The sequence below is a fragment of the Mobula hypostoma genome, chromosome 1 (genome assembly GCF_963921235.1).
Source record: "Mobula hypostoma chromosome 1, sMobHyp1.1, whole genome shotgun sequence".
NCBI classification, from domain to species: Eukaryota; Metazoa; Chordata; class Chondrichthyes; order Myliobatiformes; family Myliobatidae; genus Mobula; species Mobula hypostoma.
The window spans coordinates 31,792,646-31,812,593 of NC_086097.1; the positions used below are offsets into that span (position 1 = coordinate 31,792,646).

Consider the following 19,948-nt stretch of genomic DNA (forward strand, 5'->3'; position numbering starts at 1 on the left):
GGTCCGGGTCTGGGCCGATGGGGCAAGGCAGAATAACAGTTCTAGATGGGCTGAAGGGCCTGTTTCTGTGCTGTAGTGCTCTCTGATTCTATGATCTATGAGAAGCGTAGATAGGGGTAAGCAGCTGGTATGGCAATGTCTCATTCCAGTGGGCATGCATTTAAAGTGAAAGAGAATAAGTTCAAAGGAGAAGTGCAGGCAATTTGTTTACACAGAGATTGGGGGTGCCTGGAGCGCGCTGCAGGGATGGTTGTGGAGGCTGAGATGATAGAGGCACTTAGGCGCATGGATGTACAGGAAGTGGAGGGATATGGACACTGTGTAGGCAGATGCATTAGTTCAGTCAGACATTTATTTACCGACGCAAACAACAGGAATTCTGCAGATGCGGGAAATTCAAGCAACACACATCAAAGTTGCTGGTGAACGCAGCAGGCCAGGCAGCATCTCTAGGAAGAGGTACAGTCGACGTTTCAGGCCGAGACCCTTCGTCAGGACTAACTGAAGGAAGAGTTAGTAAGAGATTTGAAAGTGGGAGGGGGAGGGGGAGATCCAAAATGGTAGGAGAAGACAGGAGGGGGAGGGATGGAGCCAAGAGCTGGACAGGTGATTGGCAAAGGGGATATGAGAGGATCATGGGACAGGAGGTCCAGGGAGAAAGACAAGTTGGGGGAGGAAACCCAGAGGATGGGCAAGGGGTATAGTCAGAGGGACAGAGGGAGAAAAAGGAGAGTGAGAGAAAGAATGTGTGTATAAAAATAAATAATGGATGGGGTACGAGGGGGAGGTGGGGCATTAGCGGAAGTTAGAGAAGTCGATGTTCATGCCATCAGGTTGGAGGCTACCCAGACGGAATATAAGGTGTTGTTCCTCCAACCTGAGTGTGGCTTCATCTTTACAATAGAGGAGGCCGTGGATAGACATGTCAGAATGGGAATGGGATGTGGAATTAAAATGTGTGGCCACTGGGAGATCCTGCTTTCTCTGGCGGACAGAGCATAGGTGTTCAGCAAAGCGGTCTCCCGGTCTGCGTCGGGTCTCGCCAATATATAGAAGGCCACATCGGGAGCACTGCACGCAGTATATCACCCCAGACGACTCACAGGTGAAATGATGGTCTTTACCATCCCCTCCGACCTTCAACTGTCGGAGGCAGAACGCTCTGTCCTCAGTAAGGGCCTCACCTTTGTCCCCCTTCGCCCACAGTTCAGCGAGTTCCGTGTTCGCCACGATGCGGAACTCTTCTTCCGCCGTCTCCGTCTCCGAGCCTACTTCTTCGGCAAGGATTCTTCCAACCCCACCGATGACCCCTTCTCCCGTCTTCAACCCTCCTCTTCTTCATGGACACCCCGCTCTGGTCTTCTGCCTGCTCTGGATCTCTTTATTGCTAACTGCCGATGGGACATCAACCGTCTCGACTTCACCGCATCTTGTTCCCATTCCAACCTTACTCCTTCCGAATGCTCTGCTCTCCACTCCCTCCGCACTAATCCTAACCTTATTATTAAACCCGCCGATAAGCGGGGGGGGGGTGCTGTTGTAGTCTGGCGCACTGACCTCTACCTCGCCGAGGCACAGCGACAACTCGCGGATACCTCCTCTTATTTACCCCTCGATCGTGACCCCACTAAGGAGCACCAGGCCATTGTCTCCCACACCATCACCGACTTTATCCGCTCAGGGGATCTCCCATCCACTGCTACCAACCTTCTAGTTCCCACACCCCGCACTTCCCGTTTCTACCTCCTACCCAAGATCCAAAAACCTGCCTGTCCTGGCCGACCTATTGTCTCAGCTTGCTCCTGCCCCACCGAACTCGTTTCTGCATACCTCAACACTGTTTTATCACCCCTTGTTCAATCCCTTCCGACCTATGTTCCTGACACTTCTCACGCTCTTAAACTTTTCGATGATTTTAGGTTCCCTGGCCCCCACCGCTTTATTTTCACCATGGATGTCCAGTCCCTATATACTTCCATCCCCCATCAGGAAGGTCTCAAAGCTCTCCGCTTCTTTTTGGATTCCAGACCTAATCAGTTCTCCTCTACCACCACTCTGCTCCGTCTAGCAGAATTAGTCCTTACTCTTAATAATTTCTCCTTTGGCTCTTCCCACTTCCTCCAAACTAAAGGTGTAGCTATGGGCGCCCGTATGGGTCCTAGCTATGCCTGCCTTTTTGTTGGCTTTGTGGAACAATCCATGTTCCAAGCCTATACTGGTATCTGTCCCCCACTTTTCCTTCGCTACATCGACGACTGCATTGGCGCTGCTTCCTGCACACATGTTGAGCTCGTTGACTTTATTAACTTCGCCTCCAACTTTCACCCTGCCCTCAAGTTTACCTGGTCCATTTCCGACACCTCCTCCCCTTTATAGATCTTTCTGTCTCTGTCTCTGGAGACAGCTTATCCACTGATGTCTACGATAAGCCTACTGACTCTCACAGCTGTCTGGACTATTCCTCTTCTCACCCTGTCACTTGGAAAAATGCCGTCCCCTTCTCGCAATTCCTCCGTCTCCGCCGCATCTGCTCTCAGGATGAGTCTTTTCATTCCAGGACGAGGGAGATGTCCTCCTTTTTTAAAGAAAGGAGCTTCCCTTCCTCCACTATCAACTCTGCTCTCAAACGCATCTCCCCCATTTCACGTACATCTGCTCTCACTCCATCCTCCCGCCACCCCACTAGGAATAGGGTTCCCCTGGTCCTCACCTACCACCCCACCAGCCTCCGGGTCCACATATTATTCTCCGTAACTTCCGCCACCTCCAACGGGATCCCACCACTAAGCACATCTTTCCCTCCCCCCGCCCCGCTTCCCGCAGGGATCGCTCCCTACGCGACTCTCTTGTCCATTCGTCCCCCCCCCACATCCCTCCCCACTGATCTCCCTCCTGGCACTTACCCTTGTAAGCGGAACAAGTGCTACACATGCCCTTACACTTCCTCCCTTATCACCATTCAGGGCCCCAGACAGTCCTTCCAGGTGAGGCGACACTTCACCTGTGAGTCGGCTGGGGTGATATACTGTGTCCGGTGCTCCTAATGTGGCCTTCTATATATTGGCGAGACCCGACGCAGACTGGGAGACCGCTTTGCTGAACACCTACGCTCTGTCCGCCAGAGAAAGCAGGATCTCCCGGTGGCCACACATTTTAATTCCACATCCCATTCCCATTCTGACATGTCTATCCACGGCCTCCTCTACTGTAAAGATGAAGCCACACTCAGGTTGGAGGAACAACACCTTATATTCCGTCTGGGTAGCCTCCAACCTGATGGCATGAACATCAACTTCTCTAACTTCCGCTAATGCCCCACCTCCCCCTCGTACCCCATCCATTATTTATTTTTACACACACATTCTTTCTCTCTCTCTCTCTCTCTCCTTTTTCTCCCTCTGTTCCTCTCACTACTTGCCCATCCACTGGGCTTCACCCCTCCCCCTTTCTTTCTCCCTGGGCCTCCTGTCCCATGATCCTCTCGTATCCCCTTTTGCCTATCACCTGTCCAGCTCTTGGCTCTATCCCTCCCCCTCCTGTCTTCTCCTATCATTTCGGATCTCCCCCTCCCCCTCCCCCTCCCCCTTTCAAATCCCTTACTCACTCTTCCTTCAGTTAGTCCTGACGAAGGGTCTCGGCCTGAAACGTCGACTGTACCTCTTCCTAGAGATGCTGCCTGGCCTGCTGCATTCACCAGCAACTTTGATGTGTGTTGCATTTATTTACTGGTTTGATTAGTCTGGCACCACATGATGAGCCGAAGGGCCTGCTGCTGTTCTGTACAGTTCCATGGAAATCGAGATGAAGGTGGTGGGTAAACGCCCACTGGGAAAACATCTAGTGGGCAAACATTCAGTGTGTCAGTGTCCACTGGGCAAATGTTCAGAGAGCAAACATCCAGTGGGAAAATGTCCAGTGACCAAACATACAGTAGGCCAATGTCCAGTGGACAAAAATCCAATGGGAAAATATCCAGTGGGGAAATGTCTGGTAAGAACACATCTAGTGGGCAAATGTCCGGTGAGTGACTGTCTGTTCTTCTGCAGCTGGTGGATTTCCGGGAGTCTGTGGTGAGAGCGCTGGGATTCGACACCAACACCATGGCCATCCCTGACGACAAGATCTATCTCCAGCTGAAGAGCCTCACCCAGCCACACAGCAGGGAGCTGCAGGTGGTCTCCCACCACCGTGGGCCCACCAGGGGACACCTGGGACCGTGGCCCCCACACAGCCCCCCTCCCAGCTGGGGCCAAAACACTGCCCCATCCGGCTCTCCGCACCGGGGCCATGGCTGGGGCAGCCTGGCACTACCCCTTCACCAGGCCTCCTGAACGAGAGCACAGTGTGGACCACAGTCATGGCCACTGCGCAGAAGCTTGCCACTTGGCCCTTCTGCTCAGTGCTCGCTCTCTCCAAGAGCACCGTGGCCTGACCAATACAGAGCACTACAGCACAGTATAGGCCCTCTGGCTTGCTATATTGTGCTGACCTTTTAACCTACTCAGAGATCAATCTAATCTTTCCCTCCCGCAGAGCCCTCTATTTTCCTATTACCTATGTGCATATCTGAGAGTTTCTTGAATGCCCCGAATGTATCTGCATCTGCCACCATCACTGGCTGGGCGGTCCACATAGCCACCACTCTCTGTGTAAAACAAACTACCTCTGACCTATACATTTCTAAAATCACCTTTAAGTTATCTCCTCTGCTATTAGCAACTTTCACCCTGGGGGTAAGTCTCTGGCTGTGCCTCTTATCACCTTGCACATCTCTATCAAGTAACCCCTCATCATTCACTCCAAAGAGAAAAGCCCAGCTCACTCAACCTTTCCTTATCAGGCATGCTCTATGATCTATCAACATCTTGGTAAATCTCCTCTGAACCCCCTCGAAAGCTTTCACATCCTTCCCATAATGAGGACACCAGAAGTGAACACAATGCTCCAAGCACAAGGAAATCTGCCGATGCTGGAATTTCAAGCAACACACACAAAAATTGCTGGTGAACGCAGCAGGCCAGGCAGCATCTATAGGAAGAGGTACAGTCGACGTTTCGGGCCGAGACCCTTCACCAGGACCCTCCTGATGAAGGGTCTTGGCCGAAAACATCAACAATGCTCCAAGCGTAGTCTAACCAGAGTTTTATACGCCTGCAACATTACCTCGGGACTCTGGAACTCATTCCCCTGACTAATGAAGATAAGTTTTCATCTGCTCACGGAGCCGGGGTAATCCCTCCCATCACCGACCATGTAGCACTCCCATGGGAGGGGCACTGGAGGATGGGAGCTCATGTGACAAATGTCCCTGGCATCCCCAGGGCAGGTTTGGAGCTGGGTAAGGAAAGCCTGATGGATGATGGCTGTGTTGACAATCTGAGCACTGTAGTCATCCGTCGTTCCACAGAAACTGTTTAAGCTTATTTGTGACAACTGATCCTTTAAACCCTTCCAATAAAATGTCTGTTCTGGTGTGCTTTATGGAAACCAGGGCCTTCCTGAAGCAGAATCAGGTTGAGTGGCACTGAGGTAGCTTGTGAAGTTTGTTGTTTTGTGGCTGCAGTACAGTGCCATACATAAACAAATACTATAAGGTAGACTAAGAAGTGTTAAAAATAAAAGTGCCTAAATAGAGCAGGGCAGAAATGGCTAATGCAAGGGGCATAATTTTAAGGTGATTGGAGGAAAGTATAGGGGAAATGTCAGAGGCAGGTTTTTTATACATTGAGTGCATTGGGTGCATGGAATGCCCTGTCAGGGCTTGTGGTAGAGGCAGATACATCAGGGACATTTGAGAGACTCTTAGATTGGCACATGGATGATAGAAAAATGGAGGGCTGTGTGGAAAGGACGGGTTAGATTAATCTTGGAGTAGATTAAAGAGTCGTAACAACAGCAAGGGCCAAAGGGCCCGTACTGTGCTGTATTGTTCTATGTTCTATGCTCTTAAGATAACCAGATAGTGTTTATGAGTTCATGGACCATTCAGAAATCCGATGGCAGAGAGGAAGGAGCTGTTCCCAAAATGTTGAGTGTGTGTCTTCAGGCTCCTGTACCTTCTCCCTAATGGCAGTATTGAGAAGAGGGTATGCCCTGATTGATGAGTATCCTTATTGATGGATTCACTTATTTGAGGCACTGCATCTTGAAGATGTCCACGATAGAGAGAAGGGTTTTGCCCATGATGGGGCTGGCGGATTAAATAATCATGATGGAAATTAACTAAAAATTTAATAAATGTCAGGATCAGTAATGATGATAGCGAAACTATTGTAAGAAGCTATCCAGTTCATTGGTGTTCCTTGACATTCTATGCCAGTACCATCATTGAGGTACCCATCATCAGTATCCCGAGGGTTATCACTGAGCCTCATACACAGTGTTGCATCGGAAAAAGGTCGGAGGGTGGGAGTCCTACAGTGAGTAACTCACCCCCTTACTCCCCAAAGCCTGTCTTACTCTCCATAAGCCTCAAGTGGGGAGTGTGATGCGACGCTCATCACTTGCCTGCAAGAGGGCAGCTTCAACAACACTCCAGAAGTTTGACACCAGACACCGCCATCCGTCCGCCACCAGTCACTCACTCCATGGGAGCAGCAGTTTGTACCATCTGCACAAGAGATTCTGCAGCTGCTGGAAATCCAGAGCCACGGACACAAAATTGCTGGGGAAACTCAGCAGATCAGGAAACAAATATGGAGGGGAATAAAAATGCAGTTCAAGACCCTTCATTGAGACTGGAATAAGAAGGTGGGGGGGAGGGGGAGGAGGAGTTCAAGCTGGCAGGAATTAGATGAGACCAGGTGAGGAGAACGGTGGAAAAGGCAAAGGGCTGAAGAGGAAGCAATCTGACTGGAGAAGGGAGTAGGAGAGAAATCAGGAGGTGAGGGGCAGGTGAGGAGAAGAGAAGGGGTAATTGGGGAATGGTAAAAGAGAGAAGGGGGAGAAATTACCGAAAGCTGGGGAAATTGATGAGGTGTTGCTCTTCCAACCTGAGTTTGGGTTCATCGTGGCGGTAGAGAAGGTTAACACAACATTGTGGGCTGAAGGGCCTGTACTGTGCTGTAATGTTTATATTCTATGTAACACTGTGGGACAAAAGGCAAGACCAGTGCTGTACTGTTCTGTGTTTTCTGCGTGAAAATGGTAACTCTTTTTGACGTTAATCTTTCAGCAAATGCTGTGCCTTTAATAATGTGCCATCAAAAACACTTTGCAATTTTAAAAATGACTTAAAAGGAAAGGTGAAAATCTGAAAATGCAGGTCACACCTCCATAAACAACACGATTTAACAAACATGCGGTTAGATTGTAATTAGACGGGAGAACAACAATTTCCTTTCCCGCTGTGGGTGAATATCTGATACCAGTGGTGACGTTGCCTGGTCTGATGGAGAGGTAGAGGAGCTGGTGGGGTGGGTCAGTGTTTGTTGGGTTGGCTTGTTATCAGGGAATGGTGGTTATCCACAGAAGATGCTCACTTCTTGATGGTTGTTAAACCGCAAATTGGCAGCCAAATGTCAGGTGAGCACCAGTAATGAAGATATAACTGTGCATCATCCTATTCAGCACCGGGTGTGCGTCTGTGTCACCTGAACACTGTCACTATATTGGGCACCTCCAATACCATCCACACCCCCCCCCCCACACACACACACACACATACACACAGACATGCACACGTGAGCACACACAGATATACACGTGCACATAGGCACACAAAACTGCACACACACACACACATAAGCAGGAACATTCACGTGCACACACATACATACATAATTGCACAGGTACACATGCATGCACTACAGACATATGCATACACATGTAAATACACACGTGCATATTTACACATACTAACACACAAGCATATGTGCACACATACTGCAAAGAATTATGTTTTCAGAAACAAAGTGTTGGAAAAACTTAACAAGTCAGGCAGCGTCTATGAAGAGAGAAGAGCAGTTAATGTTTCAGTCAAACCCTCTTTGGTATTGATTTTGGGACAAACAATGAGCCCAATTTTCCACATTATATTCTACCTGCCCTCTCCTCACTCCCTTACCCTGTGCATATCTCCAAAACCTTCCTGAATCCCCCTCACATCTCACATTGCCACCCAGCTTTGCATCAACAAGTTTGAATATATCACATGTGATCCTCTTGTGTTAACCATGGTGAACATCTGGAGTCCAGCACCAGTCCCTGTGGCACCCCCTCGACACACCTCCCAGCCCAGAGGTAACCCTTTCACTTCCTCTCACACATAGGCACATATGCCCAACCACAAACTCAGACATATATGTACACACACAGAGAAACACGCAACCGTGCATTCATACATAAACACACCTGCACACACACAGAGAGAAACCTACACATACAGGCATACAGTCAGACAGACACACATGCATATACGCACACACACACACACACACACACACACACACACGTCTAACATTCATTCTATGTGATTCTTGATTTGCGGATGTCTGTGACAAATTTCAGGTTGTACACTGTATACGTTCTCTGATATTAAATGAACCTTTGAACACACACAGACACACACACACACACACACACACACACACGCACGCACACATATGATCTCACTATCACTCAAATACAAACAAGCACAGGCACACAACCAGACACACCTACACTCACACCTACAAGCCTGCTGTATGTATACACACACAATCACGTGTACACAGCAGCATGTGTACAGACAACTAAACATATGTGGACATGTGAAAGAACACGTGTCAGCAGGCCAGTGTTCACAGTGCATGTGAGAACATGGAATGCCATGTGAAAGTACAAATATACCACGTTCTGCCATTGTTGTTAATTTCCTTATAGGTTCAATTGATTCAATTTATTGTCAGAGAAATGTGTACAATATACATCCTGAGTTCTTTCTCTTCGCAAACATCCACACAAACAGAGGAGTGCCCCAAAGAATGAATGACAGTTAAGTGTTAGAACCCCAAACCCCCCCCAGCTCCCCCCCCACAGATAAACAGCAGCAAAGTAACGAGAGTCCCTCCCCCACCAGCAAAAAAGCATCTGCACCCTCCACTGAGCATTCAAGTGTACAAACACTCATCATGCCAACAGTAATCAGACTCTCTTAAAATCTGAGGCGCTGGCACTCTGTGTCTGCTGTGATTTTATAGAGAATCAAATGAAGAATAGAGACACACTAGTTCCAAGTTTGTTCTGGCTCAGAATTGATCCAAGCATTCTGTGTGACGTGGCACTTCCAGAGTGACCGGGACTGGATTCACGGCGATGGGTCCTAGGTGACAACACGTGTGTGAGCACACACAGGCGTGCGTGCAATCAGGCGCACACTGACGTACAAACACAGGTACACACATGCATGCAAATGAGCACATCATATATACACACACGTACACGTTCTTGCACACAAACACACAAATAAGCACGCATACATCAGAATCAGGTTTATTATCACTAACATAAGTTGTGAAATTTGTTGTTTTGCGGCAGCAGTACAGTTTAATACATAAAAAATTATTAAAAAATTAAGTCTGCAAATAGAAATATTAAAAATAAATGGAGAAAGAGAACGAACTAGTGAGGTAGTCCATGGGTTCATGGATCGTCCCTGAAATGTTGAGTGCGAGTCTTCAGGCTCCTGCAACTTCTCCCGATGGTGCTAATGAGAAGAGGACATGTCCTGGATGGCGAGCTGCTTCATGGTGGACGTTGCCGTTTGAAGACGTCCTTAATGGTGGGGAGGCTAGTTCCCTTGATGGAGCTGTTTGAATCTACAACCCTCTGCAGCTTTTTCTGATCCTCCGCAGTGGCCCCTCCGTACCAGACGGTGATGCAACCAGTTAGAACGCTCTCCACAGTTCAACCACCCATTTACACCAATCCTTTTAGATTATTTGAATCCCCACGTGCCCAACCGCCCCCCCCCCGATTCTAAACTTCATCCACATCCTGTGGCTCTGCATGTCTTTGAGGTGAGGGAGGAAACCAAAGCACCCAGGGAAACACATGCAGTCACAGGGAAAGTGTGCAAATTCCACACAGACATCATTTGAGGTTGGAACCTGGGACTCTGATGCTGAAACGCAGCAGCCACTGTTGTCGGAGAGATGGAAATTCCCACTTTTCCAAGTCCAGCCTCTCCCACATGAAGGTGATGCTAATGTCAACAACACGTAGTGAAACAAGCAACCAAAGAATTGAAACCAAACAGCTAAAATAGAATGTGCATGGGAACAAAAGGCCAGGGGACAAGGACTACTTCTAGGGCCTTTTCAATGAGCAGAGCCAGGGATAGACCATAAGACATAAGAACAGAATTAGACTACTTGTCCCATCAAGTTTGCTCTGCCATTCCATCCTCAAAGTTCAAAGCATACAACCTTGAGATTCATTTTCTTGCAGAGGACTGCAGAAAAATGAAGAAGTACAATAGAAGCCATGAAAAAAACACAACAAAGGCAGATTCCCTGAAACCGAGTCTTCAGGCTGTGGTGTCAGTTCGTAGCTGAAGCAAGTGAAGCCATCCACACTGATCCAGGAGTCTGATGGTTATTGGGCAACAACTGTTCCTGAACCTGTGGCATGGGACCCAAGATTCCTGTACCTCCTGTCCGATGGTAGAAGGAGAAAAGAGGCAAACGGGTCAGACGAAGACCAACGGGACAAGTTCAGGTGGGGGATCGACTGGCATGGAGTAGTACGGATGAACACTGACTTGTTTTCCGATGTCGGGCCTCAACACTTTAATCTGGTGTGAAGTGCACCCCGGTGCTCTCTCTTCCTGCGATGGACGACCTTTGTCTGGTTCAAGGTGACGTATCTGCATCATTGAGAGTCTAGTTTGCCGAATCCTTCAGGAGATCATAAAATCGCTACTTTGTTTAGACGGTGCAAAAGTTTGTTTCTTATAGGGGAATTATAGACTGCAGATTGCAGTTCAGAAGTTTTGTGAGCTGCCTGCAAAACATTACCATATATCGCCAGCCCTATCTTGGAATTGCTGTTTTATTTTCCGTCTGACATCCATTCTCCCGCCTAGTCCCCATGTCCTTTGACACACTTACTAATCAAGAACTATCAACCTCCACCTTAAATATACCCAATGACTTGGCCTCCACAGCCGTCTGTGACAATGAATTCCAAAGATTTGCCACCCTCTGGCTGAAGAAATTCCTCCTCATGTCTGTTCTAAATGGAAGTCCTTTTATTCTGAGGCTGTGCCCTCCAGTCCTAGCCTCTCCCATTATGGGAAACATCCTCTCCACATCCACTCTATCTAGGATTTTCAATATTTGATAGGCTTCAATGAGATCTCCCCCCTCATTCTTCTAAACTCAGCAAGTACAGGCCCAGCGTCATCAAGGCATCGTCATATGTTAACCCTTTCAGTCCTGAGATCATTCTCGTGAACCTTGTCTGGACCCTCTCCAATGCCAGCACATCTTTTTTTAGATATGGGACCCAAAACTGCTCACAATACTCCAGGTATTCTCAGACCAATACCTTATAAAGCCTCAGCATTACTTCCTTGCTTTTATATTCTAATCCTCTCGAAATGAACGCGAACGTTTCATTTGCCTTCCACAGTCCGAAGAAGCACTGGTCCTCTTGAAATGAAATAATGGGCTGAATGGCCCATAACTGTGTTGACTGCTTCAGTTTCTGAACGCACACCACAGTCTCCCATAATTGGGCGATACAACTCTCAAAAGAACTGATAAAGTATCCTAATGGGAGGTGACAATGTGTCCAAGGAGACCCATTATTATTTGGCTAGTCTGTCATCCAAAAATAAATTTAATTTGCAGTTTTTTTCTGTAATGGCAGCAGCCGGTGTGTGCTGGTTGTTGAGAGCCATTGGATTTTTTTGATTGAAGCAATTTCACCAGCCGCCTTTCAGATGAGGCTGCTTGATGTTATTGACCCCCATCTGCACCGGAGTCTCACAAAATCCCGTCACCCTCCGCACCCCTTACAACCACTTTGCTGCGGTGCACAGGAAAACAGGGTGGATGAGCAGAGCAGGGCAAGCCCCCCCTCCAACAGTTGGGTAGACATCTGCTCCTCCACACCGGCAGGATTTAATCCCCCCTCCTTGGACAGTTCCCAACACTACAGACCCCCCCTCCCTACTGCAGGACTGTAGGTTGGGAGGGGGGAAAGGACGGGGAACTGAACAAACCTGCTGTTAACCATGGGTGATATTGGAGTTTTCATAAAATACAGGGAGGTGTCTCCTACAGCATTTTAGAGCACTACAGCACAGAAACAGGCCCTTTGGTTCATCGGCACACAAGAGGTACTGCAGATGCTGGAAATCGAGAGCGACGCACACAATGTGCCAGAAGAGCTCAGCAGGTCAGGCAGCATCTGTGGATGGGAATAAGCAGTCAACGTTCGGGCCAAGACCCTTTATCAGTGATGCCTTTCCCTTCCAGAAGAGGGGTCTTGGACCAAAACATTGACTGTTTTTCCCATTCATAGATGCTGCCTGATCCGCTGAGCTCCTATAGCACTTTGTGTGATTTGCTTTGGTCCGTCTAGTCCGTGCAGAACTATTATTTTGCCTTGTTGCATTGACCCCCACCTGAACCATAGCCTTCATACTCCTCCCATGATGTACCAATCCAAATTTCTCTTAAATGTTGCAGTCAAAGCCACATCCACCACTTCTGCTGGCAGCTTGTTCCACACTCTCACCATCCTCTGAGTGAAGCAGTTCCCCGTCAGGTTCCCCTTAAATATTTCACTTTTCACCCTTAACCCATGACCTCTAGTTCCTGTCTCACCCAACATCAGTGGAAAAAGCCTACTTGCATTTACCCTACCTATATCTCTCATAGTTTTGCGTACCTCTATCAAATCTCCCCTCATTCTCCCATACTCCAGGGAATAACCTATTCCCTACAACTCAGTGGGACACTCCCTCACTACCTCCCCTCCCACAGTGTGACCTTCCCTCAATGCCTCCTTCCCCTTCAGTTTTTTTCCATCCTCTAGTGAGGCCGAATTTCCCGAACCTTCCTCCCCATCAGGAACGTAGCCATCCTCGCTGGCAAGCAGAGCGCCTCCCCCATTAATCCGCTGTGCTGAGGCGCTCTGTGTCTCAGCTCAAGTCTGCCTTTGACCGAGAGGCCCCCACGGGGTTGGAAGATGCTGCGCCAACCAGCAGATTGCTGAGTTTGGGTCCAAGTTCGACGACAGATTTGTGGCAACCTCGCGATTCCGCTTCCAAATTAATAGTGCATCAGTCCACATTCCCCTGATTTAATCTCTATCCCCAAATTAGGTTGGAGTCTAAAATTCACTTCAAAGTCTCACACTAATCTGCCTTTAATTATAAAGATGAATTTTGTCTCTTGCCCGATGCTTATCTGCCTGGGCTGTCATTAAGTTGAGTGGACATCGAGATGATATACTTTGTTTTGTATCTGGATAATTCAAAGGTTTATAGAAAAGTAGATGCGCTGTTCATTAAAAATGATGCGAGGGGGTGGAAGGGGGGTGCTGAGGTTTCAGCAGAGGGTCTCAATATTGTTGTTGGCCCTTTGAAACTTCTCTTCCATCCTTGGCAAAGTGAGCTGACATAACTTCCACTGGATATAGCTCATCAAGTGAAGGCAGTGGGGGAGGGCGTTCTTATCTTTAAGACCAAATCTCTCTTTCAAACTTTGATGGGAAGTGGGGTGGGAGTTGAGGACAGGGGGACCTTAAAATGACAGCCAAGAAGTCAGGAGCAAAGTTACCAAAACCATTGTCAGAGTACGGAGAAAGTTGAGGGTCACTGATTGAGTTGATCAAAGTCAAAGTTAAAGCAAATTTATTATGGAAGTACTCTTAAGTCATGATATACTACCTGGAGCTACATTTTCTTGCAGACATTTAAAGAAAAATGAAGAAATACAATAGAATTTATGAAAGATTATAAGTACATAAATAAAGACTGACAAACAAATACTGACAACATGTGTTGTAGAGTCCTTGAAACTGAGTTTGTACGTTGTGGAATCAGTTCAGATTTGAAGTGAGTGAGGCTATCCTCACTGGTTCAGAAGCCTGATAGTTGAAGAGTAATAACTGTTCCACATGGTAGGTTTATTCAGAAAGTTAGAAGGCATGGGATCCAGGGAAGTTTGGCCAGGTGGATTCAGAATTGGCTTGCCTGCAGAAGGCAGAGGGTCATGGTGGAGGGAGTACATTCAGATTGGAGGATTGTGACTAGTGGTGTCCCGCAAGGATCTGTTCTGGGACCTCTACTTTTCGTGATTTTTATTCACAACCCGGATGTGGGGGTAGAAAGGTGGGTTGGCAAGTTTGCAGACGACACAAAGGTTGGTGGTGCTGTAGATAGTGTAGAGGATTGTCGAAGATTGCCCAGGGACATTGATAGGATGCAGAAGTGGGCTGAGAAGTGGCAGATGGAGTTCAACCCGGAGAAGTGTGAGGTGATACACTTTGGAAGGACAAACTCCAAGGCAGAGTACCAAGTAAATGGCAGGATAGTTGGTAGTGTGGAGGAGCAGAGGGATCTCGGGGTACATGTCCACAGATCCCTGAAAGTTGTCTCACAGGTAGATAGGGTAGTTAAGAAAACTTATGGGGTGTTAGCTTTCATAAGTCAAGGGATAGAGTTTAAGAGTCGCGAGGTAATGATGCAGCTCTATAAAACTCTGGTTAGGCCACACTTGGAGTACTGTGTCCAGTTCTGGTTTCCTCACTATAGGATGGATGTGGAAGCATTGGAAAGGGTACAGAGGAGATTTACCAGGATGCTGCCTGGTTTAGAAAGTATGCATTATGATCAGAGATTAAGGGAGCTAGGGCTTTACTCTTTGGAGAGAAGGAGGATGAGAGGAGACATGATAGAGGTATACAAGATATTAAGAGGAATAGATAGAGTGGATAGCTGGCGCCTCTTCCCCAGGGCATCACTGCTCAATACAAGCGGACATGGCTTCAAGGTGGGAAGTTCAAGGGGGATATTAGAGGAAGGTTTTTTACTCAGAGAGTGGTTGGTGCGTGAAATGCACTGCCTGAGTCAGTGGTGGAGGCAGATGCACTAGTGAAGTTTAAGAGACTACTAGACAGATAATGGAGGAATTTAAAGTAGGGGCATATATGGGAGGCAGGGTTTGAGGGTCGGCACAACATTGTGGGCCGAAGGGCCTGTAATGTGCTGTACTCTTCTACGTTCTATGTTCTATGTTTCCTGTACCTGGCGTTGTTAGACCTTAAGGCTCCTGTACCCCCTGCCCAATGGTAATAGTGAGAAGAGAGCATGGCCTGGATGGTGGGGGTTCTAGATGGTGATTGCTGCTTTCTTGTGGCAGCGTTCCATGTAAATGTGCTCAATCGTCAAGAGGACTCTGCCTGTGATGGACTGGGCTGTATCCACCACTTTCTGCAGACTTTTCCATTCCCGGGCATTGATGTTTCCATACCAGGCCATGATGCAGCCAGTTAGGATACTCTCCACTCTGCACCTATAGAAGTTTGTCAAAGTTATAGGTGACACGCTGAATCCGTGCGAACTTCTAAGGAAGTGGACGAGCTGTCGTGCCTTCTTTGTGAAGGCACACACTGGTTCCAGGACATAATTACACCAAAGGAAAACATTAGCTGGTAGGAAACATTTCCCTGTGGCAGAGGAGTCTCAAAGCAAAGGGCAACAGTTTAAGGTAAGGAGGGAGAGGGGTAGATGGGATCTGAGGAGGAATTTTCTTATGCAGTATCCAGAACACACAGTTCTTGAGGGAGCATGGAGGCAGAGAAACTTTGCCAGCACTTGAATCGCCAACGCCGAGGAATGCTGGCCAATGTGACGATGGCCGGCGGGGGTGAGATGTGCCAAAGGGCCTGTTTTTGGACAGTGCAACGACTCTCTGAATAAACAAAGTCTGCTACACCACCTCGCCTAATAAGGTGGAGTTTGGTGGTGTTAAATCTGAGCACCACGGAGAGGTGGATTGGGGTCATTGGAGGATAGAATAAGATGGTGGGGTTGAGAGGCCTACTCTTGTTGTCAATTGGGATCATAGGGGGCGGGGTAGGAAGTGTTACCATCAACAGATGGTTTATATACTCAGGAGGCAGGGCAAGGGTCAGGGAGGGTGAAGCTGGTCATTGGCTCTGATCTTAGGCCTGGTGGCCCCATGATGAATTGGATCAGGAGAGGCTATTCAGCTCTCGAAGGCCACTGTGCTCACCCACAGTGCATGTCCTGCCTCAGATCCTGGGCTTGATCTGGCTCTGTTCCAGATACCATCTTCTGGGCCCAGCACATAAGTGCAATTGCAAAGATAGCACGGCAACACTTCTACTTCCTTAGGAGTTGGCAAAGTTTCGGCGTGACATCTAAAACTTGGACAAACTTGGTGGAGAGTATATTGACTGGCTGCATCATGGCCTGGCACAGAAACACCAATGCCCTTGAACAGAAAATCCTACAGAAGTAGTGGATACGGCCCAGTCTATCATGGGTAAAGCCCTCCCCACCATTGAGCATATCTACACAGAGTGTTGTTGCAGGAAATCAGCATCCATCTTCAGGTCATGCTCCACCACCCAGGTCATGCTCTCTTCTCACTGCTGCTGTCAGGAAAAAGGCACAGGAGACCCAGGAGACTCACCACCAGGTTCAGGAACAGTTATTACCCCTCAACCATCAGGCACCTGAACCAGAGGGGATAACTTCACTCAACTTCACTTGTCCCATCACTGAGCCGCTCCCATAACCTGTGGACTCAATTTCAAGGATTCTTCATCACATGTTTCTTATATTTATTGTTTATTTGTTTACTATTTTTTTTACTTTTTTGTATTTGCACAGTTTGTTGTCTTTTGCACAATGGTTGTCTGCTCTGTTGGTGCAGTCTTTCATTGATTCCATGATGGTTATTGGATTTATTGAATAGGTCCACAAGAAAATGTATTTCAGGGTTATAAATGGTGACATATAAGTACTTTGATAATAAGTTTAGTTAGAACTTTGAACCTCAGTGTTTCCAAAGGGAACTGATGGAGGGGGACAGCTGGTGGAATAGTCTGTAAGGCCGGGCCAAAGTGAGGTGGTGGTGATTCCAGTCTCTGGCACAGAATCCATTCCTCACTGCGGTGTCCATCCCTTTCTGTTTGCCCTTCTCCCTCTTCCCACTCTCCTCCCTGTCCCCTCCCTTCTTTCTGTCTACCCCATCCTCCCTCCACCCTCCCTACCCCTCACCCTGTCTCCCCTCTCTGTCATCTCAGCCTTTCCACCTTCTCCCTGTCCCCATTCACTCTCTGCCCCTCCCTGTCACCACCCTCTCACTCTTCTCACCTTCTCCCTGTCCCTGTCAACTACACCCCATTCTCACCCCCTCTCTCTCTCCCCACCACCTTACCTGTCCCCTGTCCCTCCCCGTACCTACCACACTCCAAATTCCCACCCACCCTGTCCCCACCTTCCTCCCCTCCCCCAGTCAATTTGCCCCACGATGATGTGGTGCCAGTACGATAAACAGATGTGAACGGAGCCAGAGGCTGGGGGAGGGGTGGGTGGGGAGGACTTCTGATGGAGGTGTACAAAATTATGAGGGGCATGGATAGTTGGATGCATTACCCCAATGGCAGATGGGTTGAATGTCAGAGATCATAGGTTGAGGGTAAGGGGAAAGAGGTTTAGTAGGGATATGTGTAGCTATTTTTAGGCCCAGAGGGGTCTGGAATCTGGAACCAACTCCTTGAGGAGACGGCAGAGATAGAGACTTTCAGAATTAAGTACAAGATCTCCCTAGTTTACCACTGACTGGCTAATGGAAATTCTACTTTACATACTTTCTTCCAGACACTTTAAAGCATTTGTCAAGCGAGTAATTATAATAATAAAGTGCTTCATTGTATTCATTAACAACTGGATGCCGAATGTATTCCACTAGTTTAATGACGGTTATTGTTAGAGTGATTAGTGAGTGATGGAAGAACTACAGCAAATATATCCAGAGTGATGTGGTGTGGGGAGTGATAGAAACTGGACATTTCCAACAGACTGCTTTCAGGATCGATCCCTTATGGGAACCTCCAGAAAAATTACAGAGTAATTCAACACAGAAACAGGCCCTTCAGTCCATCTCACTAATACTGACCAATCTACATGCCGCTTGTTCCGTACGACTGTATTTGGCCTGTATCCCTCTAAATGTTTCCTATCACTTTGGCCCTTCACCACTTGAGACATGCTGTCTTCTCATGACTGCCACCGGGGAGGGGGTTCTCGAGTCTGATGACCCATACTCGATGTTTTAGGACCAGCTTCTCCTCTGCCATCAGCTTTCTGAACAGCCCATGAATCCGTGATCCCTGCACCACTATTCATTGTTTGAACTATTTATTAAGTTTTCGTAACTTATAGTAATTGTATGTCTTTGCACTGTACTGCTGCCTCGAAACTAAAAATGTCACGAGCTTTTATAGATATGTAAAAAGGAAAAGACTGGTAAAGACAAATGTAGGTCCCCTGCAGACAGAAACAGCTGAATTGATTATGGGGAGCAAGGACATGGCAGACCAATTGAATAATTACTTTGGTTCTGTCTTCACTAAGGAGGACATAAATAATCTTCCAGAAATAGTAGGGGACAGAGGGTCCAGTGAGATGGAGGAACTGAGCAAAATACATGTTAGTAGGGAAGTGGTGTTAGGTAAATTGAAGGGATTAAAGGCAGATAAATCCCCAGGGCCAGATGGTCTGCATCCCAGAGTGCTTAAGGAAGTAGCCCAAGAAATGGTGGATGCATTAGTGATAATTTTTCAAAACTCGTTAGATTCTGGACTAGTTCCTGAGGATTGGAGGGTGGCTAATGTAACTCCACTTTTTAAAAAAGGAGGGAGAGAGAAACCGGGGAATTATAGACCGGTTAGCCTAACATCGGTGGTGGGGAAACTGCTGGAGTCAGTTATCAAGGATGTGATAACAGCACATTTGGAAAGCGGTGAAATGATCGGACAAAGTCAGCATGGATTTGTGAAAGGAAAATCATGTCTGACGAATCTCATAGAAGTTTTTGAGGATGTAACTAGTAGAGTGGATAGGGGAGAACCAGTGGATGTGGTATATTTGGATTTTCAAAAGGCTTTTGACAAGGTCCCACACAGAAGATTAGTGTGCAAACTTAAAGCGCACGGTATTGGGGGTAAGGTATTGGTGTGGGTGGAGAATTGGTTAGCAGACAGGAAGCAAAGAGTGGGAATAAACGGGACCTTTTCAGAATGGCAGGCAGTGTCTAGTGGGGTACAGCAAGGCTCAGTGCTGGGACCCCAGTTGTTTACAATATATATTAATGACTTGGATGAGGGAATTAAATGCAGCATCTCCAAGTTTGCGGATGACACGAAGCTGGGTGGCAGTGTTAGCTGTGAGGAGGATGCTAAGAGGATGCAGGGTGACTTGGATAGGTTAGGTGAGTGGGCAAATTCATGGCAGATGCAATTTAATGTGGATAAATGTGAAGTTATCCACTTTGGTGGCAAAAATAGGAAAACAGATTATTATCTGAATGGTGGCCGATTAGGAAAAGGGGAGGTGCAACGAGACCTGGATGTCATTATACACCAGTCATTGAAAGTGGGCATGCAGGTACAGCAGGCGGTGAAAAAGGCGAATGGTATGCTGGCATTTATAGCGAGAGGATTCGAGTACAGGAGCAGGGAGGTACTACTGCAGTTGTACAAGGCCTTGGTGAGACCACACCTGGAGTATTGTGTGCAGTTTTGGTCCCCTAATCTGAGGAAAGACATCCTTGCCTTAGAGGGAGTACAAAGAGGGTTCACCAGATTGGTTCCTGGGATGGCAGGACTTTCATATGAAGAAAGACTGGATGAACTGGGCTTGTACTCGTTGGAATTTAGAAGATTGAGGGGGGATCTGATTGAAACGTATAAGATCCTA

At 47.7% G+C, this 19,948-nt stretch overlaps 1 protein-coding gene across 2 annotated transcripts in view; it reads left to right on the forward strand.

Annotated features, from left to right (window-relative positions):
• Window positions 1-4,976, forward strand: part of LOC134345245 (coiled-coil domain-containing protein 170-like) — a 125,045-nt gene extending 120,069 nt beyond the window's left edge. For both annotated transcript variants that reach the window (XM_063045623.1, XM_063045613.1), the window contains exon 13: window positions 4,047-4,976. In XM_063045623.1, coding sequence (XP_062901693.1) covers window positions 4,047-4,331 — 285 coding nt within the window. In that variant the 3' untranslated portion in view covers window positions 4,332-4,976. The remainder of the gene's footprint in view (window positions 1-4,046) is intronic.
• Window positions 4,977-19,948: the final 14,972 nt, after the last annotated feature.